This window comes from Ailuropoda melanoleuca, chromosome 14 (genome assembly GCF_002007445.2).
Source record: "Ailuropoda melanoleuca isolate Jingjing chromosome 14, ASM200744v2, whole genome shotgun sequence".
Lineage (NCBI taxonomy): Eukaryota > Metazoa > Chordata > Mammalia > Carnivora > Ursidae > Ailuropoda > Ailuropoda melanoleuca.
Genome location: NC_048231.1, coordinates 60115699 through 60141926, shown reverse-complemented (window position 1 = coordinate 60141926; position 26228 = coordinate 60115699). Strand labels below are relative to the sequence as shown.

General features: G+C 43.9%; 1 protein-coding gene and 1 pseudogene across 9 annotated transcripts in view; one reads left to right on the top strand and one right to left on the bottom strand.

Annotated features, from left to right (window-relative positions):
- TMEM241 (transmembrane protein 241) overlaps positions 1-26228 on the top strand; it is a 104854-nt gene that overhangs the window by 58425 nt on the left and 20201 nt on the right. For 8 of the 9 annotated variants that reach the window (XR_004620071.1, XM_034641981.1, XM_034641978.1 and 5 more), the window contains 2 exons: positions 5952-6021; positions 9819-9912. Coding sequence is in view for 8 of the 9 variants with exons in the window: in XM_034641981.1 (XP_034497872.1) it covers positions 5952-6021; positions 9819-9912 (164 nt within the window). In the remaining variant the exon portion in view is untranslated. Of the gene's footprint in view, positions 1-5951; positions 6022-9818; positions 9913-21025; positions 23659-26228 lie in introns of those variants that run through there. The other variant, XM_034641984.1, reaches the window with a different exon arrangement.
- LOC117796139 lies at positions 21938-22065 on the bottom strand (annotated as a pseudogene).

Sequence of the window (26228 nt, the reverse complement as noted above, 5' to 3'; positions counted from 1 at the left end):
ACAAGCATCCCAGGGAAACACTGTAAATCTCACCTACTTCTGTGTGTATGAAGGTGCTCTGCATGTGGCCACCATGATCCTGTTTGTTGCTTTCTTAGAACTTTTACAGTTGTGTGCCAAGAGGCCTTAAAGACGTGTGTGGCTGTTTTTCTTTTCACCTCTGGTTGGTGGAGTGCCATTGACTTGAAACCTTACTATCAACAGGCTGGTCCTTAAGGATCTGCTTGGGTCAGGAATGTTGAGTAGCAAAACAGTCTTGACTAGAATAGGGAAGCTGCTTGTGAAATCCACATGATGAGAGACTATCTAGATTTTAATTAGCTTTAACTTTTAGAAACTCTCAAGGCTGCTACATTAACAGTCGTGGTCTAGCTAAACAGTGCTCTGCTTTGAAATTTTGCAGTGCGCAACCTGAGCAACTGTAAGCAGTGGCTTTTTGCTTCAAAAAAGCACTCAGGAACAGTAAAATCATTATATTTGTTGGGTAGAGTGGATCACTAAGACAGATAGATATTAAGGAAGAAATTTGGTATGAGGTGATGGAAGCTCAGATCTAGAAGAGTACTGGAGGATCAGTTTTTCTCAGCTTTTGAACCTAAGTCAGTTACCCTCAACTCTTTGATGGGTCCTGATGATGTTTTCTCATAGCAGTATACAACTGATTACAAAGTTTAAGCAAATAAAACACCAGAGGAAAATCTCCTCCAGAAGTATTCTAGGACTGCTGAAATGGGACAGCTCCAGTTCCTTCCAATTTGTTAGCTTTCTCATTGGACTCACAGGTGCTCTTGTGTATTTTTAAGTTAGAACAATTCTTTATTCTTTCCCACCTGCTTATTAGACTGTCCATCTAGAATGTCCGCGGCAGGGCCTGAGTATCAGGGAGAGCATGTTCCTGATTCCCCACACCTGCACCAGGTAAGACACAGTGAGTCCTCAGGGCTCTTGGGTGCAGTGTTTTTATGAAGGATCTGTTAACAATTGGTGGCATTTTATTTTTTTTTAATTTTTTAAAAGATTTTGGGGCGCCTGGGTGGCTCAGTCGTTAAGCGTCTGCCTTCAGCTCAGGGTGTGATCCCAGAGCTCCGGGATTGAGCCCTGCATTGGGCTCCATGCTCCTCTGGAAAGCCTGCTTCTTCCTCTCTCACTCCCCCTGCCTGTGTTCCCTCTCTCGCTGGCTGTCTCTCTCTGTCAAATAAATAAATAAAACCTTTAAAATTTTTTTAAAGGTTTTATTTATTTAAGTAATCTCTACACCCAATGTGGGGTTCAAATCCACAACCCCAAGATCAGGAGTCATATTCTGTACCCACTGAGACAGCAAGGTGCCCTACAATTGCTGACATTTTAAAATAGGGCTTTATTCCTTTCAATTTCTTTTCACCTCTTCTTTTTTTCACTTGTATCTTATTTAGTAGTACTTCTAAAACATTAAAAAACTGAGGTATAAGGGCGACTGGGTGGCTCAGTTGGTTAAGTGTCTAACTTTTTATTTCAGCTCAGGTCATGATCTCAGGGTTGTGAGATCGCGCTCTGTGTCAGGCTCCTCACTGAGCATGGAGTCAGCTTAAGATTTTTTTTCTACCTCTCACTCTGTCCCCCGCCCCGCTTGTGTGCATGCTCTCTCAAAAAAAAAAAAAAAAAAAAAAAGAGGTATAATTCCATATATGAGATACACCTGTGTAGCTTACACTCCCATGAAGATATAGACCATTTCTGTCACTATAGAAAGTTTCCTCTTGGCCCTTCCTCGTTACTCCCTTCTCACCTACCACCAAAGCCACCACAGATCTGATTTCTGTTACCACAGATAAGTTCTGTTTATCCTGGAGCCTCATGTAAATGGAAACACACAGAAAGTGTTCCCCTGTGTCTGACCCTTGAAGATCCAGCGTAGTGTTCAGGGATTCATCCAGGTTGTTGTATATCACTAACTGATATTCTTTTATTGCTGAGTAGGGTGCTGCTGTATGAACGTAACACCTTTTGTGTATCCATTCACCTGCTGATGCTCACTTGGACTGTTTCCAGTTTTGGGCTGTTATGAATAAAGCTTCCATGAACCTTCTTTTTTTAAATTTCTTTTTAAAGATTTTATTTTTAAGTAATCTGTACACCCAACATGGGACTCGAACCTACAACCCCAAGATCAAGAGTCGCATGCTCTACCAACTGAGCCAGCTGGGCGCCCCCCACCCCATGAACATTCTTTTTCTTTTTTTTTTTTTAAAGATTTTATCTATTTATTTGACAGAGATGGAGACAGACAGCGAGAGAGGGAACACAAGCAGGGGGAGTGGGAGAGGAAGAAGCAGGCTCCCAGTGGAGGAGCCTGATGTGGGGCTCGATCCCAGGACTCCGGGATCACGCCCTGAGCCGAAGGCAGACGCTTAACCGCTGTGCCACCCAGGCGCCCCCCGTGAACATTCTTATACAAGACTTTTTTTGTGGACTTATGTTTTCATGTCTCTTGGATAAATACCTAGAATTTCTGTGTTTTAGAAGAGATGTACATTTAACTTTTAGGAAAGTGCCAGTTTTCTAAAGTGTTTATGCCATTTTACACCCCTACTCAGCAATGTCTGAGAGTTCCAGTTCCTCCACATCATCACTAACATTTGATGTTCAGTCTTATTTTAGCTAGTCTTCATGGTCTCTTGATAGTGCTCTTGACCGAGCTGCCCTTTTCACTGATCCCTGAGTGACTAGAAACCTAAGTGTTTCTGTAGATGCAGGGGATGGCCCTTTGGGTCACAGCCTTTGGAGTGCACTGGGAGATCAGGTAGCTAGTTCTCTTTATCCTGAGTGCAGACCCTGCCGCTTTTCCCCCTTCGGGCGCTGCGTTTGCTCCTTGGTGGATGGAATCTACCTCCCCCTCTTATCTTTCAACCTCATGATTCACGCAGAGTCTTCAGGAATCTTGGAACCTTGCTTCCCCTTGGGCCATTTTAAGCACACTAGTAGAGAAGAGAAATTCTTCTTCTGTTTGAAAGTTTGCATTTTGTCCTCATATTGGCCCCCTCTGTTGTGTGTTGAAGAGGGAGAATTTCAAGGACCCAGAAAGCAGAGAGACCCACAGAAACCGGACCCAGAAATGCCCTTGTTACCTGGTGTGCCCATTGCTCGTGTGTGAGATAAAGCAGGTGGCACTGATTACTTCTTAGAAATGATCTTCCGTTTTCCTGCTTCTTCCCAGGGCTAAAATCTGCTGAGAGGAAGTTTTTTTGATGTTCAAATATCAGTTAGTCTTGAATGTGCTAAGATCGGGACACACTGTTCACTGTGGCAATTTGATGCTCTGATCTTCAGAGAAATCGGATTCACTCCCTCTCTCAGAAAGTCAGCAGAATTTTAACTGTGGCTCGAAAAAGCAAAGGGTCATGCTGCGACGAGCACTGGCTGATGTCTAGAAGTGTTGAATCATTATAGTCCACCCAAAACGAATTCTACACTGTATGTTAACTAACTGGAATTTAAATAAAAACCTAAGAAAAAAGTGAAGGCCTAACTAGGACTGCGTTGCCGAAAGCTGCGTGTTGCTGCCACAAAACATGTCTGCGACTGTTTGGCTGCATAATTTGTGCTTAAATTGTGCCTTCCACGATAGCTGGTCCAGGACCGCTGTCTTTCGAGCATCTTTACCAATGTTCAGGGTCCTGTATTTAGTTCTCACGAGTTTGGGGCAGCCAGCCACACACTGCCTCGTCTTCAGGGCCATCTGCAGCACGGCCATTAACCTCTGTGGGTAGAGGATGGCGTGCACCCTCCTTATTGAAGAACGGGAGGAAAAGAGGAGCCAGGCTGAAGGCATGGGGCGGGGGGAAGCATTTGGGGCACATTTGAAATGACAGACCAGCGTAGCCAGCTGGAAAGGGGAATGTTCTCTGCAGGGGAAGCAAGAGGAGTTAGGTGTTTCAGGCACCACGGACAGGGGATGAGTGAGGCGGAGGCCCCCCTCTCAAGGACTTGATGGTTACGGAAGGAGAGGCAGGCATGGCGTCAACTAAGTACTGTGTGGGAAATGTGTAGGCTTGGAAGTGGCTCAAAGATAAAGAGCGAGCTGTTCTCTCTGCAGGAATTTATAGACTCTGTTTTCAGAATTTAGGTGAAGGTGATCATGTAACTGGTAAATTCCCTAGGACCGTGGTTTTTCCCTTTGTCTTCCTCCCTCCCAGCCCACCTCTGACCACTGCACGGCTCGGCAGAGCTCCCCACAGCCCGCGCAGGGCTGGGAAGGCTGTCAGGGCTCTGCGAATCCCGTTCTGCTGAGAGCCTGGGTGCAGAGAGGAGCAGTGCCCGAGGAATCTCGAGGTCCTGCGCTTAGCTTATCTCCTCTCTGCCCTTCCTCATCACCAGGTGGACTGCACTGCCGTTTCCCTCCCACTGAAAGGGAAACTGGAAGGGGGCCAAGAACCACAGCTGCCAGAGAGACAGAGCAAAACCCTGCATGCACTGTCCCTTTGCCCGCCTGCAAGGGGGACAGGGGGTGGGGCTCCGGCCGCCCTCTGGGGCTGGGTGCCCAGGGTTACCTTGCTGTCACTTCTGTGTGGAAAGGGATCCCCGCAGAAATCGTGCTCTTCACGCACTAGGTGTCTGAGCCTGATGATGTTTGCCAAGCCCCTCCACCAGCGCAGGTCCGCATAGACAGTGGAAGCACTCAGGGGAATCGTGGCAGGACGAAAGCGAGAGCTCTGAACCGCTTGTTGGACTTCAGGAAAACCAGATCCCAAGAGACCCTCCTCTTTGTAATTAAACACATACACATAGGCACAAATGAAACAAAACAAAACAATAGTTGTGATAAAAAACAAAATACAACCCTCTAGGGAAACGGACTTCGGGCCTTTCCTTCCCAAGAGGTGGTTGAATTATTTGAAATCGGTTTGGTCTCTGAGGAAGCGTAGCAGCCCATTGTGTCTTGTTCTGAAACTCTTGATTGCTAAGTGCGGTGATGAAAGAATTCCTGCCTGTGTGCTGCACTGCTCAGCTAACATACTGTGAGTCCTTGGGAAGGTCAGCCTTTCCTGCTCCAGTCCATCCCTATCTGAGAGACACACCGAGGCCGGGGGTCTGGAAGGTCTGGCTCCTGCAGAGTCTCACAAACTCCAGATTTGGGAGGATTACGCTATCTGCTGTGGAAATGCTTAATTCCTTTTCTCTGGACATTTTTGGAAGGCTTTCTGCTTTTTTAATCTCCTGACTTCTTGTTTGTGACCAAGTTCAAATTCCACAGAGGGAAGCAGCCAATATGTGTGATTATTTCCTCTTGCACCAAGTGGAACTAAAAGAATGAACTTACTTCACTAGAAATAAATGTACCCTTTGGACCTTAAACCCAAATGAGTAAGCGCGGTCGGTCTGGCCCCTGCACCATTTGTACAGTAATTAAACACAAAATGAAAAAAAGATGTCAGAGGCATGCATTCACAATCTTTTTTTAGACATAAGGCAGAAAAGAATAGAACAATGTTTTTTTTTTTTTTTTTTTTTTTAAAAGGATTCTTTTTGTCTTACACTCTGCCTTGGGCAGGGATGGCTGCTGGGTGATGAGGAAAGATGGTAGGGGTTGGAGCGACTGGGGTGTACATTCTGGCTTCCCAGTTCAAGAGTTGTGCGATCCTAGACACATCCCTTCACTTCCCCGAGCACCAGTGAATTGGGAATACTAGAACACCAGTTAGTACTGGGACTGACAGAGATGTTGTTCATAGAGCTTTCAGTGTAGGGCCCTGCGCGGGACAGACTCTCACTAAATCAGCATGATGACCAGCATGCTATGATTTTAAGTTGATGCCACTAACACAGAAACCCTGGGAATGGAAGAGGGGGTTCAGAGCCGGGCAGCTCCATGCTCAGGTGGCTGCTATGCTAAAGGCCCTCTCTGGTGTTTCACGGGGAAACTGGGGGTGGGAGTGTGGGGGCCATTGTCTCACCCTTGCTGTACCCCTTAGGTGATCTCTTCAGTGTCCTGGACTTTCCATTCCTATATTTCTACAGATTCCATGGCAGCTGTTGTGCCAGGTAAGCTTACCCCATAAACCCCTGGCCCTGTTTGTCTGTTTTCGTCAAGTCCAGGGTCGCTGCCGGTTATCCAGATTCGGGGCAGAAGAGAGTGGTGGCTGGGCAGGAGGCAGCTCCCTCGGCCATCCTAAGGATGTCATCAACATCCTTAGGTGCGCAGGGCCGGCCTGGGGAACCCGTGTCCTGCTGAGGTTCCTTGGCCAGGGCAGTGCTTTTCAAACTCGCAGAGGAGCCGAGAAGCCTGCAGTTCTTCTCTCCAGGAGCTATTCCTAAACAGAACTTCAATGTATAAAATGATGCATTGGGGGAAAACAATGATCCATCAGATTCAGTTCAAGGGAAGATTTGGGTCCAGAACTGCACCCGCTCAGCTTCCTCCTTGGTCCCTGCTTTGTCCCTAAAGGGCGCCCTCCCCAAAACCTTGACTGAATCCCAAGATCCTGAGAAACAGGTTTTGGAAACCAGTGACTAGCTGACATCAAGACCACAAAGTGACCCTTACTACGTGGCCTTGGGAGGTACTGAGACCGGTGGGATGGGTACGTATAGATGGAGTTCAGACCCACCCTCTCCCCACTTTCTTGCCATGATTCCCACGTTGCTTGACTTTCTTGTGCTGAGAAATGGAAAGGCTTCTGTAGATAGTCTCGAGGCGTGTGCTGATATGGCGGGAAGCCCAGGCTTGGGTCGAATGCCAGCCTTGCTGCTTGCTAATGTGTTTGCTCTTTGGGCAAGCTGTCCTAGTTCTCCCAGCTTTAGTTGAGTTTCCTCATCTATGAAGTGGAAAGATAATACCACTCCAGGGTGATGGTGTATACTAGATAAGGGGTGTGAGCTCTAAGCATCTCGCCTGGCCCATTGCTATTAGCTGCTCAGCTTGACTACAGTCAGCTAAATGCAACTAAACGTCCACAGACCATGAGCAGTTGCTAAGCCCGACCACTTCTTCCCGCACATAACAGGTTGTACCTTGTGAGGCGGTGACTCCTTACAGAGTCAAGAAGCTGGTGTGTGGTACATACTGTTTCTGATGGGGTGTGTTAGGACAAAAAACAATCACTATTGGACAGTTTGCATTTGAGCCTCAGAATGACTTATTTATCATCCTCAACTAATTTTCAGGAAAATACTGACCGAATTAATCTTCCCAGTTCCTATCAGTTTGGTCAGGCCTCGTCAGCTGCCCGTTAGCTCGGCTCGGGTGGCGTTGAGTGTTAGTGCCGCTCTGCTGTCTGTGGACTTGCTTCCCTGTGGGTTTGGTGTTTTGGCAGCACCAGCAAGCACAGTGCGGAGGGGAGGGCAACTGGCGTTCAGTTCTTTGAGACAGAGCAACACAGTTCACAGCCCGTTCGTGCTGGCTTTGTGGGGTGACAGTCTAGCTCCATTTCTGCCCCTTTCAATCTGCAACTTTCTTACACCCCAGCATGAGCATTCAGGGTTTTATACTTAAAAGATTTGGAAATCTTTGCTTGAATTGATGTGACTCTATTATGTTCTACCCCCTCCCCCACCCAGCTGCAGGATGAAGCTTGACCTCTTTTAAGAATGTGCCCATTTTCCCCACGTCATCTCATGATTCCTCCATATCTCAGCCTAAGGGTTGTCAGCTTCAGAGGCCCTGAGGAACTTAGAAAGAGCCATGGAGGCCTGAGGGCACGGTGGAAGCGGCGACCCAGAGACACATTAACTGGGAGCCCAGGCTCTCTTACTTCTGCGATCCTCCCATTACTTTTAAGGTCTGCCTCCACGGCGAGGAGTAGAAGAGCTGAGTGTGGAAGGAGAAAGAGAGGGGCCCATGAGTAATTTGGAAATGATTCACGGGCATACCAGTCAAGGGATGGGAAGGAGTCGTGGATACTTTCCCAAGCGTGTTGGACACAGACTGGGAGTGGCTCTGTTCTAGCAGCATCTGTGTTGAGGGGAAAAAGGATGTGGAATCATGCCCTTCCTCTGGCTGGAGGTGGGGGAGGTTGGTGGGGAGGGGGTATGGGAGGCAGCACAGGCACCCGTGAAGTTGTTACCTCCCTGGAGGCAGGGGTGGACGCCACCAGGAGGAGCCTTGGAGTGCCGGCCACCTTACTCTTCACTCCCAATATCGCAGTGGCCGCGGGCACCTGCAGCATCGCAATCTGTCTTTGGGTCAAGAAGGTATCTTCACAGTGAAGTTTGAAGCACTGTGGAGAACCTTTGAAAGAGCCAGGAAACCTGGATTCTAATTGTGGCTGGGCCTCAGTGTGCTTGTTAAGAAAGTGAGATTTGGGGCTGCGGAGGCTTTGTGTTCTGAAAAGTCTCTGATTTCCGTAAGCTAGGATGAGGACCACTCCACTTATTCCTGCTTTAACAACACAGAACCCGAGGCAAGAAAAAAAGGGACAAAAGGGGGATGAGTCAAGGTCACGAGGGTCAGTGGGCACTGCCCAGGTCACTCGGTTTCCAGCCTGCTGCTTAACCACTGGACCCCCTTGCCTTTCGGGTGTGAATGACTGACCGTCTTCATCCATAGCTGCCCAGCCTCCCATGAATCAGATGCAAATCTGAACAAACTTTACAGGTCATCAGGGTCCAACAGGCTGAAATATACACAAGGGAACTCTCATCCCTGTCCTTGGTCCTGCCCCAGGAACGTGGCTGTGAACTAATCTAATCTAATGAAGCAAAGGCACACGTTTCTGTGAAATTTGGCCTTACGGGTGTTTAATTCAATCCAACCTGCTTCTAAGTAAACCTGTTGAACATTTATGTCATACCTACCGTGACCAAGGCACCATGTTTGGCTCTGTTGGGGAAAACACAGAGAAGCCCAAGATTGGGCCCTGCCCTCTCAGAGCTCATGATCTGGGTTGGGCCCCCACACCAGTGCCTGTAATAAAGGTGAGATGACAGGGTGCCACTTGAGACCCTGGAGGTAGAAATAAGCTACAGCTCATAGGACCTGCCTCTGTGGTTTGACCTCCAGTCATAGCTCTTGCTTTTCAATTTCTAATAAAAGTCACACTCAAACCCCCACTTGCATATATTTACAGGAAGTCAACCTCTATCATGCAGTCTCTCTGCTACACTCTCTTCCCCAATTGCCCTGCCTGCAAATGCAAGGAAGAGTGACCATTCTGTTGGAGTGCCCTTTGCTTTGTCCTTGACCACACAGTGATGCTTTCAAAAGTGGTTCCAGCACAGGTCAATAGTTCCCTGTCCACTGCTATGCCAGTGCCTTGCTGCTCCAGATCTCTAGAGCTCCCCGGGGGGCGTGGTCTCTCAGGTCACACACACTTGGGCTTAGGCATCATTCCCAAAGCATTCCATCTGTGTAGCTCAGCCTGGTTTGGGGGACGTCTGCTGCTGGAGCCAGCCCTCCCCTTCAGATTCTTACCTTGAACCCAGGAGTCGGTCCAGACCCTCTGTCCCCATATGGTGTGTTTCGCTTTGGAAGTCTTTTTCTGGCAGTTTGTTCTGCTTGAAAAAAGTTGAAGTTCTACCTTGGCAAGCACCAAGCTCCAGAAATAATATGGGAAGGAGCAGGAGGTATTGTCCTCCACATTTTTTTTCTTTCATGATTTAGCCAGAGACTTCCCAAGTTTCTATACTCCTGCCCCCACTGCCTGCTACCCAGTGGAACTCTCTTCTCATACCTCCTGAGAAAATTAGAGCTTCCCGGGTTTTGAAATCCAGAGATCACTAGAAAACCCAGATGAGACACAGGTTCTATAATAATTAGAAACTAACTGGTAAAACGTATGAGAAAATAGCTATTGGCTAAAGGAAGACAAACCTCACTAACAAAAGAACATTTTCTCTTCCAGTGGATTGTTAGGATTCTTTCTCATGCTCAGCACAGTGAAGCTGAAAAGCCTTATGGCCCCAGGGCAGTGTGCAGCCTGGATTTTCTTTGCTAAGGTAAGAAAGAGGGAAGGAGTGTGGGAAAAGTCAGTCTCACGTCTGGTGTTCTTAGAGCATGTGTAACGTCAGGTTTGATCTTCACAAAATCATTTCCAGTCAGGGGCCCTGAGCCTGATCCTTCAGTCATTCTGATGACAATTTCTGAGGTCCTCTGCCCATCTTATCAGCATGACATAATCTTTATCACACTCCTGGAGGGGATAATCCCTTCCCTGAGTCTTAATTTCGCCATCTGAACATGAGAGGTTTTGCCCCCAGAAATCTTTAAGTCTTCTCCAGTTCTACGGGATGGATTCCTGGAGATGTGGGGCAGGTCTTCTCTTCCTTCCTCGGGGCTGTGAGGGTGCCCAGAGCCCAAATGACTTGCCCGACAGGTCTCAGTCTGTCAGGGGTTGTAGAGAAAGGAAAACAGACAAATGGCCAGGTAGGAGGACTTTGATGAAGTCTTCAAACAACAGACTATTCTAAGAATGCCCGTTGCATATCTGATGATTATGGTTGAGGCATAAGATAGAGAGGTGGGAAAATAAGGAGCAGAAAAAGCAGCTGTGGGATGCTCAATCGTGACTGAAATGCTTTGAGACGAACATTTTTCTAGCTGAGCATTTCCTTTCTCTCGTGTCTGTGAAGGAGTCGAGTTACAAGGCCCTAGGTGCTGCTTCTGAGAAATGAGATTTCTTAATTTAACCTAATGAAATAATCGTTTAAGATCGTACCTTTAGTCATCTTTATGTTTGATGGTTGATTTTTTTCCCCCAGAAAACAAAACCAAACATTTTTTCTTCAAAAACAACATTTCACAGTAATGTTTTCACCCCCATAGGTCTGCTTTTTAGCAGCATTAATAATTCTAATTACAGTAAAATGTAAAGAGTGGCTGAGATACTGACTTCCAGCATGACGGAATGAGGAGGTTGACAGAGCCTCCTCCCAAAAAGTAACTGGAAAGCTGGGAAAAGATTGTCAAAAATATCCACTTCAGCTCTCTAAAAATTGACCAAAGGCATACAACAAACTGAGAAAGCAAGCATTTGTTCATGAAAACTGCCAAGCTTTGGGTAGGAGCAATGTGAGCCTGTGGCGATCTTACCTAAGGTCGCTCCCATTCCCTCCTCCCCAGCTCTGTCAGTGTGATATTTCACCCAGAGCAGGGCAGGCTGTGAAAACCTGCAGCCCTGCTGCCGCTTCCAGAATACTCTATTTGGAGTATTTTTAGTTAAAGCATCCATGTCAGTGGTAAATCAGTAAGAGGACCCAGTAACTCCACTCTCTTGAGTTTAGAGTCCTCTTTGGGGCAAGCAGTGGACCAGTGGTCTAGCTGAGGACTTCATAGGTAGTTCAGGGAGGTGAGACAGCCCGCAGGGGCTTGATAGCTCTCCCATGTGTCCCAGATTGACCGTAGTCTGTGTGCACGAGTGGCAGAGATGGAGTGCGCCCAAAACACCCACATGTCCCTGGCCGGCAGAGCCTGCATGCACACACAGGAGATGGGAGAGAGCCAACAAAAGCTGGGGCAGACACGAGAAACTTCAGCCTAAAGTTTGAGTGTGCTCCCCAACCCACACACAGTCAGAAGCAGAGAGAAGAAGCCTTTCTGGCTGAAGGTGTTTGAACAAAACCTCTGACTGGTCTTTGCTAGAACACTAAGCTACGGAGACATGGGGATGACTTCTAGAAAGCCAGAAAAATCTTAAAAATAAAAACAAGAAAAAAAATTGAGTAAAGGACATCAGCAACTGTATCTTATATGGGAGACTAGTTTCATAGACTTAGTCCAGGCAAATTACTAAACAAGCAAAACAATAAAAAAGTTAGGGGCATTCAAAGAAACAAGAAAGCATGATCCATACACAGGAAAAAAGCAATTAATAGGAACTATGTCAGAGTGTCTGTCCTCAGATGTAGAACTTAGCAGAAAAAGACTGCAAAACAGCTACTTAAATATGCTTAGAGATCTAGAGGAAATCATGTTTAAAATATTAAAAGAAAGACTCAGTGAATATAGAATCTCAATAAAGAGATAGAGATGATTTAAAAAAAAAAGACGCAAGTAGAAATTCTGGAGTTGAAAAATACAATAACCAAAATGAAATGAAATGAAAAATTCCCTAGAGGTACTCAGTAACAGATTTAAATGGCAGAAGGAAAAATAAGTGAACTGGAAGGTGGAGCAAAAGAAATTATTCAATCTAAAGACCAAAGATTTTTTAATAATTGAAGAATATGAACAGAGGCTCAGGGACCTGTGAGGCAGCATCAGGCTTATCAACACATGTGTTATAAGAGTTCCAGAAGAGGAAAGTGGTGTAGAAAAAAATACAATCAATGAATGAGTTATCAAAAACAATGGAAACCAGGAGGCAATACGATAACATATCCAACATGCTGAAAGAAAAATCTGTCAACCCAGAATTCTAAATACAGTAAAACTGTCCTGCAAATATGAATGAGAAATAAGACATTCCTGGATAAAGACTAAGAGATTTATTGCTAGCCACTGTATCAATAGTTACGTTAAATGTGAATTGACTAAATATCCCACTCAAAAAGCAAAGATTGTCAGATTGGATAAAAAAAGCAAGATGCACCTATATGCTGTCTACAAAGGACACACCTTAGACTCAAAGACACAAATAGGATGAATGTAAAAGGTTGGAAAAACATCACCATGCAAACAGCGTATTAGCAAGCTAGCTGGAGTGACTATATTAAAATCAGACGAAATAGACTTTGTGACAGGGAATATTATTAGGGAAAAACAAAGACATCTATTATTTTTTTTAAAGATTTTATTTATTTATTTGACAGAGAGAGACAGCCAGCGAGAGAGGGAACACAAACAGGGGGAGTGGGACAGGAAGAAGCAGGCTCCCAGAAGAGAAGGCTGACGTGGGGCTTGATCCCAGGACTCGGGGATCACGCCCTGAGCCGAAGGCAGACGCTTAATGACTGCGCCACCCAGGCGCCCCCAAAGACATCTATTAATGATAAAAGGATTGATACACTAGAAAGACATGACAGTTATAAATGTATATGCACCTAACAACAGCACCCCAAAATGTATGAAGCAAAAAGTGACAAAATAGAAAGGAGAAATAAATTATTCAACAATAATAGAGATTCCAATCCTGCGCTCTCAAAGTTGATAGAACAACGAGAAAGAAAAGAAAGGATGTAGAAGGTATAGATGACTTGAACAATACTATCAACCAGCTTGTCAATATGGACCTGATACTCCACCCACTGACTGCAGAAAACACATTCTTCTCAAACACACATGAAACATTTCTCAGGATGGATGTTATGCTGGGTCACAAAACAAGTCTCAGTAAATTTTGAAAGATTGAAATCATGTAAACTATGTTCTTTGGCCACAGCAGAATTTTATTAGAAATTTACAACAGAAAAAAAATCTAGAAAAAAACCCCCCATTTATTTGTAAATTAAATAACATACTTCTAAATAGCCCACCGGGCAAAGAAGACATCACAAGGGAAAATAAAAGTATTTTGAACCAAATGAAAACAAAACCACAGAATATGTCAAAATTTATGGGATACAGTTAAGGTAGTGTTCAGAGGGAAATTTATAGTTATGAATACCCATATCAGAAAAAAGAAATTGGGAAAACAAGTCCATTCATAATAGCATTACAAAAAATATGTAGGAACTTAACAAAGAAGTTCAAGACTGAAAACTGTAAAATCTCTCTAAGAGAAATTTAAGAAGATCTCAATAAATGGAGAGACTCAATATTGTTAAGACAGAAATTCTTCCTAAGTCAGTCAATAGATCGAATGTAATCCCTGTCAAAATCCCAGCAAATGTTTTTGTACAAATTCACAAACTGATCCTAAAATGTATTTGGAAATTCAATCACCAAAACAGTTTTGAAAAAGAAAAGGAAAGTTGGGGTTCAAAACTCACTATAAAGCTGGAGTCATCCAGACATTATGGTATTGGCATAAGGAGAGGCCTTATTAAAGCTATTGACTTTCAATATAAGTGTCAAAGCAATTGAACAGGGAAAAGATTTTCTTTACAACAAATGGTGCCGGAACAATCAAATATCTATATGCCAGAAAAAAAGTACTTAGACCCTCGTCTCACGTTGTCAACTCAACCATGGATCATAAACCTAAATGTAGACACTAAAACTAGAAAACTCTTAGAAGAAAACATGAGAAGAAATCTGACTGACCTTGGTTTAAGCAAAGAGTTCTTAGATATGACACCAAAAGCATAAGCCATAAAGTAATTGATAAATTAGACTTCATTTAAATTAAAATATTTTAGAATTCAAATTAATGGTCAAAAGATACTGTTAAGAAAATGAAAAGCCACAGCCTAGGAGAAAAGATTTGCAAATTATATATCTGATTTAAGGACTTGTTTCTAGAACGCCCAAAGAATTCTTACACTTTAATGAGACTACATACAGCCCAATTAAAAAATGGGCACCTGGGTGGTGCATTTGGTTAGGCGTCTGACTCTTGGTTTTGGCTCAGGTTTGATCTTAGGGTCATGAGATCAAGCCCCACATCAGGCTCCCTGCTCATCACGGAGTCTGCTTAAGACTCTCTCCCCCCTCCCTCTTTCTCTCTTCCCTGCACTCTCTCTCAAATAAATAAATAAATAAATAAATAAATCTTTTTAAAAAAAAACAAAAAATTGTCAAAAGATGTGAATACATATAAATGTATATGATGGAATATTACTCAGCCCTAAAAAAGAATGATATCTTACCACTTTCAACAATGTGGATGGGGTTAGAGAGTATAACGCTAAAGAGGAAGACAGATAATGATATCATTTCACACATGTGAAATTTAAGAAACAAAACAGGTAAGCAAAGGGGAAAAAAAGAGAGAGAGGCAAACCAAGAGAACAAACTGATGGTTAGTAGGGATGAGGTGAGAGGGGAATGGGTGAACTAGGTGATGGGGATTAAGGGTGCACTTGTGATGAGCATCAGGTGATGATGGAAGTGTTGAATCACTGTATTGTACACCTGAAACTAATATTACAGTGTATGATCACTAATTGAAATCTAAATAAAAGCTTAAGTTTGAAAAAAGGAAAAAATATGTGAATAGACATTTCACCAAAGACGATATATGAATGGTTCATAAAGCCCATGAAAAGGAATTCAATGTCATTAGTCATTAGGAAAATGCAGATTAAAAGCGTGATGAAACCGGGGATGTACTGTATGGTGACTAACATAATATAATAAAAAAACATTAAAAAAATAAATAAATAAAAGTGTGATGAGATACCACGACACACTCACTAGGATGGCTATAATAAAAAAAATATAGATGATGTCAAGTGCTGACGAGGATGTGGGGACACTGGGACCCTCACAAATTACTGGTAGGAATGTAAAATGGCATAGCCACCTTAGAAAACTGTCTTGCTAGTTTCTTAACAATGTTAAAGATAAACTTACTATACAACCCAGCAATTCTGTTCCTAGAAAGCTACCCAAGAGAAATGAAAACAAAAAGACTTTAACATGAACACTCAGAGTAGCAGTATTCATAGTGCCCCAAACTGGATACAGTCTAAATGTCCATCAGCTGGTGACTGTGTAAATGATGTGCTGTGCACATACAGTGGGGTACTATTTGGCAATAAAGAGAAATGGGCTATTTATACATTGCTATGCCACGGGTGAGTCTCGAAAACATTATGCTCAGTGAAATAAGCCGGTTGCAAAAGAATACATATAGTATGATACCATTTCTGTGAAATTTCCAAAAAAGGCAAATTTAGAGAGACAGAAAGCATAGTGATGGTTTTTTGGAGCAGAGATTGACTAAAATAGGCTCAAGGAAGTTTTTTTTTAGGTAATGGAAATATTCTAAAACTGGGTTGTGATGGTTGCACCATCATTTAAATTAATTTCTTAAATGTGTTCATTAGAAATCATTGAATTTTACATTTACAGTGGGTGAAATTTATGGCATGTGAACCATCCCTCAAAGCTACAAAGTGCTCAGAGAATAGTGCTTAAATCTTGTCTTTTAGGACTAGGGAGAATATTTTTCCTATGTGTATGGCTTTGCCTATTTGGCCACTACTTTCATGAGCCTCCTTTTTATTTATTTTATTTTTTCTTTTCCTCTTAAACTCGGAGGGAGTTTTATAATTTCCTTCTCTGTAGTTGATTCAAAAGTGGAAAGATTTTTAATTGGCTGCTGTGGTTTAATGCTAATCCTCCTTAAATGGAAGATTGGATTAGATGAACCACTAAGGTCTTTTCCAGCCTCAGTACATCAAGCAGTCACTCTCTTTTTCTCCCTCCCCTCCTTCTCCTTTTTCTTTTCTGTTTGAAAATAAGCTCTGTTATCCTCAGTGGCAGAATACTTACCCATTCTTTGGGCCACCTGCACATGAAAATGTGCTGACATTTGAAATACAACATAATTGTACTTAGCAATACAGCATTTCCCCATGACGTCATTGTGACTCTGCTGAGTGCCAGCATATTCGGAAAGTGACTCAGAAGCATGTTCCATTGGCCCCAGAGGAGAATTTGGATTCTGTGGAAAAATTCAAAGATACTCAGAAAGGGAGGTCATTCAGAAGGGGCTAAGGGTACCTTCTTCCTTGCTCCAGATGGATCCATTCTCTGGTATTTTCCTGGGAGTTGTCACATGAACTTCATCACTTCCAAGGCATCCATGCTTCTCTCCAGTCCTTATCTTAGTATCTTCTTTAGGTCTGAGAATGCTCAGCGTGGGAAAGGAAAAAAGTGCCTTCTGAGTCACTTTATATTGTTACCACTGTTATTATTGTGTTTTTTTTTAATCTGTGAGTTTAAAAAACATTATAAAAAGCTAAAACTAATGGAATATTTAGCAACTTTTTTATTCCTCCCTTCAGTTTGATAAATTCGGGTATGTGAAATCTATCTTCATCTTCACAAAATCTTAGAATCCTTCCCATTTGTGAAGCACTGGTACAAGAAAAAGTGAATGAATTTAAGAGGAAAGCAATGAAATGTGTATACATATGAGGAAGATGTGGTATGCGAATGGGTTTTTCTAGCAGATACAGGTTCTCATGTGAGAATTTTTTCGTGATCAAATAGTGCTTTGTCTCATCCTTGTTAACTTCAAACTGACTGGTGTTGTCAGCATCCATTGGGAAGAAGCATTTGAGGCCAGTGTGAGTTTATGTTGAGGATGAGCCAGGAGAGGAGAGGCATTCCCAGACAGTAGCTTTGGCCCTCTAGGGTCATTAGAATCCAGTGTTTGCTGTCTCCGTAAGAATGCCTTTTTCCTTTAAGCTAATGCCATAGTTGCTGCCGCCATTTTGTCCTGAGTCAGTGGTAGACCAGCAAGCCAAGTCTTAGTCTGTCCTCCTTATGGCCCTGGGAAAGATTTTTCTGTAGCTTTCCTAGGATGTGTCTCCTGATTTGGTTTCGTCTGGTTTTTTTGATTGGTAGAGTCTCATCTTTCATGTGCACAGGGCTGGGACAAGGGCAGCCCTCACTCTCAGGGCCATGCAGTGTGCGGTCGGCACCCAAGAACAATGAATGCCTCCTTACCTGTTGCATCCTAAGTGCTTTGGTTGCCTCCCCTGGTCCCTTCCCTGACACTGTCGTGATTTACTGCCTGCCTGAAACAGCCGTTAATTCCATCAGATTTTAAGATATACTAGATTCTTAGAGTTTGTGTGGTATTATTTCTTAAGATTTTATTTTTAAGCAATCTCTACACCTAACATGGGGCTCAAACCCACATGCCTGAGATTAAGAGTCACATGCTCCACCAACGGAGCCAGGCAGGTGTCCCTAAAAGGAAAGCTTTTTTTTTTTTTTAAGTAATCTCTGCACCCAACATCAGACTTGAACTCACAACCCTGAGATCAGATCAAGAGTCTCATGCTCTACTGACTGAGCCAGCCACGTGCCCCCCTGGTGGTATTAAGAGTGCCTTATATCCAAGTACATGGTCTGCCTTTGAATGGCCTTCTTTCTGGACATGATTCTACCAGTCAGTCAACATTTATTAGGGAAACCTTTGGAGTCTGGGGTGGAAGAAAAGCATTAGTGTATGCGTAGTGCCTGCCAAAGGCATCTTATAATCCAGAGGAGGAGGTAAGAGTGACAAGGGTGAGACTTATCAGAGGACATTGCTGAGCAGGGTGGTATGACTTCAGGAGCTGGGAGAAGGGAAGCTGTGAGTGGGCTGACACAGTGGAGAGACCCAACTCGCCCCTGCAAGCCCAGCTTGCGTGGGAGAAGGGAAGATGGAAGGACGGCCTTCCAGGATGAGTGGCAGGGGCCCTGAGGCAGAATGTGCAGGTGGGGAACCCGTGAGGAAGTAAATTTGACCAGAGGAAGAGGAGAGTGTGGTGGTGTGAGGAGGGGGAAATCAGGCCCAGAAGAGACAGATTAGGAAACCCTAAAAGCCATGCCCCCAGAGACCACTGTGAACTTCTGAATGAGACCGACTGAAGGTAAATTGCATCGGAGGTGAGTTCCAAGCATTTAGAAGGGAGGCAAATAAAGGTAGTGAGTGATGGTGATAAAGGTAAAAGGTCAACTTGACTGAGCGTCTGAAGCAAAATAAATTGTAATTATTTAATCTATCATTTAAGTGTTGTGTGATGTGGTCAAGGAGTTGATAATAAAGACTCAGATCCTTGGAGCAATAAGGGGTGTGTGACAATCACTGGGTCTAGGGAAGATCACCAATGGCTCCAAGGTTTGTGGCTCCGGACACCGGAAATCCATGGTATCACAGACAGAAATGGGTGTGTGTGGGGGATTATGAAAGAACATCTTTGGGGAGGAAAGCTGGTGAAATATGTTTTAGATGTGTATGGTGAGAAAACATCCAAACGGAGCTGCTTTGTGTTGGAAACATGGGGTGAAATGTAAGGGAGAGCTCGGGGCTTCGCATGTCTGGGCTTCATCTAGAGCAGTGGAGCTGGCATCAAGAACATACAGAAGTAGATGAGCTCGCTGAGGGAGTGAGAGGGTTTGGGTGGAGCAGAGCGAAGGGCTAGGACTTTGCTTGGGAGACACTTAGGTGCCAGAGATCCATAATGTACAGGAGAAAGAAGTGATAGCAAGGAGAGCCCCAAAAGTTCCATGTGGGGAAGTCTAAGGAAGAGTTTAAATGAGTAAAGCAAAATGCCACCAAGAGGTCAGAAAGATCCAGACTGAGAAAAGACCAGAGCAAGGACATCGATAGCCTTGGAGGAAACAGCTTTAGTAGAAGGGCAGGGTGGGAGGGGGTGGAAGATGGATCATAAACATCCAAGAATACACAAGACACAGGAAGGAGATTGTGACTGGTGGTGGGCAGGGAGAAGAGCCAGATCTAGTGAAAATAACTTCTTTTCTGGAGAAAGAAGGACTTGGGCATGCTTGAAACTAGTAAAGAAGACACCATATACAGAGATTTGGAGATGCTGAAGAATGAGGGAAGTTGGGAGAACAGGCTTCAGTGGGAGATGGAAGGAGTATGGGGGCTAGCTTTAGAGAAAACAGCCTTTTTCCTGAGCTTCAATGGAAGGGTGGTGATAGATGGGAATGAGGCTTTCCCAAGAGATGTGTGGTAGGGGATTAGGGGAACAGGGAAAGGGCACTCACTGTTTGGCTTGGATCAAATAGCTCAGAAATGTTTTTATTTTTTTATAAGATTTTCTTTATTTATTCGACAGAGATAGAGACAGCCAGCGAGAGAGGGAACACAAGCAGGGGGAGTGGGAGAGGAAGAAGCAGGCTCATAGCGGAGGAGCCTGATATGGGGCTCAATCCCATAACGCCGGGATCATGCCCCGAGCCGAAGGCAGATGCTTAACCGCTGTGCCACCCAGGCGCCCCCAGATAGCTCAGAAATGTTATGACTCAAGTGAGTTCTGACAGTGTTGATGTACCTAATATTTAAGACTCAATGCTGATGACATGTACACTCAATGGTAAGATTATATGTAGTGATGATGTACTAGGAGCCAGGTCATTGATTATCAGTGCCTACTTAATAAAGCATTTTACCAGATGTTAAGGTCTTTCATAGAACCTCTTCAGAATAAAGTAAGAAACCACTCAACAATCTGACCTTCCATCCCTGTCACCAAAGTCCGCCTTCTCTCATGGAAGATTATGTGTAAATGCTACAGGTAGTTAATTGGAATATTTGTCCCTGTTTTTATTTAGAGTATGGACAGTCAAAATCCATGCTTATTCTATGGGGTTTCCTTTCCCGTTGCTGCTTAGGAAGATGCTTTTCTCACAGTCTGGGTAGAGGATGGGGAAACCTTCCTAGACTTGGTCCCATGTGAGTCTTCAAACCTGGAGTGTGTGGTGGGCACAGAAGTGGGGCAGACGAAGATCAAGGAAGAATATCTTGCAAAATTAGAAAATTCTAGAACTGGACTGTGTTTTAAGATAAAAGCAGAATATATGAGATAATGTATGTGAAGGAGCTGGGGGGGTGACAATTTGTTTGCTATGCAAACACAGAACATTATTATGTAGAATTATAGCAACCTGGACCAAGATGTCATTTTGACCTAGCTTTCAGTCCCAGGTCTGCCATTTTCTCCTCTGTAAGCAAATGTAATAATAATGTGTACTGTACTGAGAGGATCGAATAATATTGAGACAGCCCTAGAAGAGTGCGTGCCGGCGATTGGCAAGGCCTCCCTGGCACTGTCAACTATTAATTTAATTCTTTCACCAAATTAACCAGTGATTTCTGAAGTCTGAATTTGTCGTTTGTATTACGTAGTTGTAGTAAGTGAATTTAGCTGTGGGCAGCCTACTCAAGACACTACTGGAAATTCAGCATGCATGAGAACAAGGTCTCTCACACATATTTAATCAGACATCGTTTAACAAAAGAAGCAATTGATGCACCATTCACAATGTTTTTAAACCTATATAAAGAGTCATTGATTCAGAACAGTTGCTAGGCCTATGAAAGTGTGTGTGTGTTGGTTTCCATGGAGACCACCCTGCTGCCTGTTTGGTGATGGTGCCTTAATTATACACTGGGATTGCCAGGGAGCCTTCAAAGCTGTCTCTGTAACAACATTTCCTTGTGTAGTAACACAACCACCATCCTGAACTGTGTTTCCCATATAGGAGTTGGTCTAAAAGAGGTGAGAAGATTCTGCTGGTAAGTTTCAGCCTCCAATTGATTCATCCTTATGAAGATCTCTTAAGTGGATAAGAAGCTTTGGGAATTTTGACTGCCTATCTTTCTGGCTGTTTTGCAAGATCTCAGGAGCATGGCCTAATGTCTTTCTTTTTTCAATGACATGTTGACTTTCCTCTTGATCAAGATATTGAACCAAGAAAGAGTCTTGGCTGTATCAGTTTACTAGATAAAATTAAGCCTCTTTTATGTATAGGATGAACTCGTAAACTTGTAAAAGCCTTGTCGGCAGATGCTGTTAGGGTTCGATGTTTGGAACTTTAAGATGTCTCCAAGACTATTGATAAAACTCTTGCTGTTTCTGGTAGAATTTTTTTTTAAGAAGGAGCAACTTATTGTCTTTTAAAATGGAATCATACAAATTTTATGTCTTCTAAATAACATAATTTTTTACTCTCCACTTAAATTATTTAGATGTATTTGTACAGAAGTTTCAAGGCTTACTTTGAATCATATCTTGAACTTCTGAGGAGGTGACAAGTGAACACATCTTTCAAGTTTGGCAATCAGACTTCTTAGGTTCAGTGTCTGGCATGCACGTGTACACACACACACAAAGAACAGACTATGGGAAAATCCTGGGAGTAGAGTTAGGATGCCCATCACGTTTTGCTCTCACTCGGTCGTCTGTGCTGAACAGAGTGTTAATTCTCTTCTTCCGTCTCCTTCCTACTCTGTAGCTACTATTACCCCTCCCCCACCCCAGTTTTATTGAGATAATTGACATATAACATTGTATTAGCTCAGGGTGCACCACGTCATGATTTGATATTTGTGTATATTGTGAAACGATCACTGTAATGAGTTCAGTTAACATCCATCACCTCACGGAGTTACAGCAAAGTCGGGAGAGCTTCATGAATTTGCATGTCATCCTTGTGCGGGGGCGTGGGGGAAGGGGGGTGGGGGCATGCTAATTGTCTCAGTATCTTTCTAATTTTAGTATATATGCTGCCAGAGGGGGCACAATTACTTCCTTGTCTTTATTATCCTCATCATTCTTGTCATCCTCACTGTCTGTTGGGCGTGGAGAGCCCATCACTGTCTTCCCACACTTCCTGCATGGGCAAAAGGAATCTGGAAAGAGGAGCCTCCCCCATACCCCCCTCAGTTCACCGTTTGAATTTCTTCCCTCTTCCCAGCCTAAGACTCCACTCCCTCTTCCCGTAACCTTGGAAAGCTCACTCGGAGGGATCACTTTCTGTGTAGCTGTTAGTATTCCTTGTGTCTTCTTCCTTCCGTGGTTATTCAGCACCGTAATGCATTGGGAATGGTCTGATGAAAATAAATGATTGAACCCAATGAAACCATGCTGTAAAGTGACTTTTATGTCGAAAGAGTGTGCTTAAAAATCTAATTACGGCTATGACCTAATTAAATCCTTTTTCACAGTTTAAGCAGCTATGGCAATGAGAATAACTTTTCATGGAAAATTAAAACCTAGAGGCAGTACCTGATTTCCTTTACAGTCTACTGGGCAACAAAAACAGCATGTGGATGTCTTTCCATGACATCACTGTCGCAGTGACAGGAACTTGAAGTGGCAAGTTCGGGAGCTGCCTTGTTATTGTGAGCTGTATGGAAACAGTCAGCAAAGAAGTTGGTTATCTGGGAATTCTTCGTTTATGAATAAGGTTTTCCCAGAGGGCACGTGGGAGGGGAAAGAAATACAGTTGTGGATTAAAGAAAAAAATTAAATTCCATTTCCCATTGTCAAAATAATTCATAGGGAAGGGAGTGATGCTAACGGACATTTTGCTATTTTGGATAAGTTTGTTGTTTTCTTGTTTCCAGTTATGCACTCCTAATTCTTTTCTGGGCTATTTTTAGTGCTATTGACCATCACAATGTTCTCTGCTGCAAAAATATGATAACAATGCTGGCTTTCACAACTTCTGACTTGAATGAATTTGCATCAGTTCATTTACTAAGGAAATACCCCGAATTTCTATAAATTTCCTGGCTCCAAGGCTTATATGTCATGTAGAATAACTAAAATTAAAGTGATTTTTGCAACGCAAAGGCGAGTTGATTGGGGACATTTACAAGGCGCCTGTCAGAGGATGCGGTGATGTGTACTTAGTTCACCGTAGGCCAGTACTGCATAAATGAGTGCTGAGTGAGTGCCTCCATGTGCTGATCTTGTTGTACACGGCTTTACGGGTCTGTGCACTCACATCAGACACAGAGGAAGGTGGAATTCTGCAGGTATCTCCTCAAGTACCTCCCCCGCCCCCAATAATGCTCTTACGATGCACGAATGTCTTTATTGTTTCCTTCTAGAGACCCTCCCTCCCTATCGCTAAAACTAGGTTCCGCAAGGTGTGGCCGAGCCCAGGGTCGTCGGCAAAGAGCTCCTCAGGCCCTGTCCGTGTCCAAGGCAAAGCAGAGGGCAGGCTGGGGCAGCAGTGAGTTGCCTGTGCCAGGGGAGAATGCGCGGCCGTCGGCAGAGCTAATGGAAGGAAACTTCTCTTGGAAAATCCGAGGGAGCAGACGTTCATTATGGGAAAGCTGAGTTTTTTGTTTTTTGTTTTTTTTTTTCTAAAGATTTTATTTATTTGACAGAGATAGAGACAGCCAGCGAGAGAGGGAACACAAGCAGGGGGAGCGGGAGAGGAAGAAGCAGGCTCATAGCGGAGGAGCCTGATGTGGGGCTCGATCCCATAACGCCGGGATCACGCCCTGAGCCGAAGGCAGACGGGAAAGCTGAGTTTTGACGCGTGATAGAAAGGAATGCCCCGCGGATGTGAAAGACTTTTAGTGATGTTGTTTTGTTTACCTGTGAGTGTTTGTCCAACTGTAAGGCCGGGCAGTGAAGTACAAGCAGGTTGTGCTTGTTTCTATGACACCAGCATAGTCAGCCAGCCAGTCAGATATGCAGCAAGGAAAGTTTTTTTCACTCAACAACGAATTGCTTGGTACCATGTAAACACAACCAGTGTTAGACTGTGTGTGTTAATTTTATTGTTGGTGGGGGTTGTTGGTGGGGGGAGGTTGTGAGGGGAACAGGATCTCCCTGGCAACACCTCCACATCTGTCCTCCCATCCTGTGACTTCTGGGGGCGGGGGGCAGGCTCCTGTGCAGCCCCCCGGCCACATCTGTCTCCAAGGAAAGTTCTATCCTGTTTCTTTCCTGCCTCACCTCAGGCCATTTATTATTCCCTAGTTGGGGCTTTGTGTGTTTTCTGCACAATTTTCCAGGCGCGCTCCCTGTTTGGCCCAGAAGGTGGTAGGTGATTGGACAAGAGCTGATAAATAAAATACCCACCACTGTCCCTCACCTCCATGTCAGGAGAAGAAATATAAGGGCAAGGATCAGGCTAATTAGAAAAGTCTTAATAATCGGGTCACTCCTTCCCAGCCAGCCACCTATTTGGGTGTCAGCCTGTGAGCGCCAGGGAGGCAGGGCATATCTTACTCAAGGTTATATCCCAACTCCTGCTGGAGTTCCCGGCTCTCCATAAATATGCCTAAATAATGCGTAAAGGGTCGATGTGTTCCTAGATGAAAAATTTGAACTGTAAAGAATTTGGTGACTGTGAAAGTACCGCTTACATTTTTTAGTGGAAATGGAATTAGGGGCCACTGTTTTCAAGTCTCTGTTTCATCTTTTGTACAGTGACTACCTCACACCCCCAAAAAGAAAAGACTTTACTTTTTTTTCCACGCAGCGTTCAATTTATCTTCTTGGAATTAGAACACTTTGGATTCAAGGATCCAATCACCCATTATTATCTCTGCACTGCCCTCTCTGCTCCGCAAAAGGATTTTCACCTGGGAAAACGAATGTTTTTCTTCGGGTGAGAGTAAGAGGTGTTCTCATGATATTGGGCCCTGCATCCTTACAAATCCTTGCCTTACAAATCGTACTGTGAGCATTGTTGACACTACTGTGCCAAATTGGCAAATGTTTGTGACATTTGGCTATGCTGTTCAGAGTTCAGCACTTTGGGAGGGGGGCGTTGGGCAGTTATTCGGCATTATCTTTCATTGGAGTATGTTATATCAGTTTTGTCTTTTTTAAAGAGTTTCTTTATTTATTAGCGCATGAGCAGGGGGGAGGAGGCAGAGGGAGTGGGAGAAGTAGACTCCCCACTGAGCGGGGCGCCATCCCAGGACCCCGGGATCATGACCTGAGCCAAAAGCAGACGCTTAACTGACTGAGCCACCCAGCTGCCCCTAAGTTTTGTCTTTAACGGATGGCTAGAACTCTCGAGAAATTAGAAAAGGAGTTCACTCCAGGGAACTGAGGGTTTCTTCGCACAGAAACTATGTGTTTCTTCTTCTATACCCCACAACTGAGTCCGTGACCGGTAGATGCTTCTTCATGAAAGTATTCTCTGCCCCTGCATCGGAGTTGAGCTACAGCTGCGTGAACCACTCAGATCTCATTAAGTCCTGATGCATCCTCCACGAAGTCAAGGATGGTTATTCTTCTTTTCCTCAACATATACTCAGGCTGTTGACTGTTCACTCTACGAATGATGTAAAGCCTACCTGGGTTTCCGTACTCATGCTTCTTAGGAGTTTTTTTCTTTTCCCCGAAAATTGTTTTTCACGTTGCTCTGTTGGAACATGTTACATTCAGCAAATGTATTCAGCAGAGATTTATAGAGTGATGAGACAGTAGAGAGTAGTGAGAGATAGCCCAGTTCTTGGGAGACAGAAAGACCTGGATCAAAATTCCACCCTAGCAATGTAACCTTGAGAAGATTACTTCGCCTCCATACGTATCAGCTTTCTCACCTGTAAAGTGGGAATCATTATAGGACATCATGGAAATGTTGCAGGTTTTGTATGAGATAATGTGTGTCTCGAGCATTTTACGTTGGCTAGCATAGTATTACTTGAAAAGAATGAGCCTTTCCTTCGCAGATGGAGAAACGTTTGAAGTGCTGTTTGCATTTTGGGTTCAGCTGCAAATTCAGAGCTGTCGATCTGGGTTGATAGAGAGCCTTCACTTCTGTCTTTTTCCATTTTGCCATTCTAGTATTAAGAGAAATCTAAAATGACCAGATCCAAGTGATACCATAGGTTTCAAAGTGTTTTTTTCAATTTTTCAAATAACTCAGAGAACCTAAGTTATCATTTTGGTAGTTCTACACAGGTGTTTATTTAAAAAATGAAGAA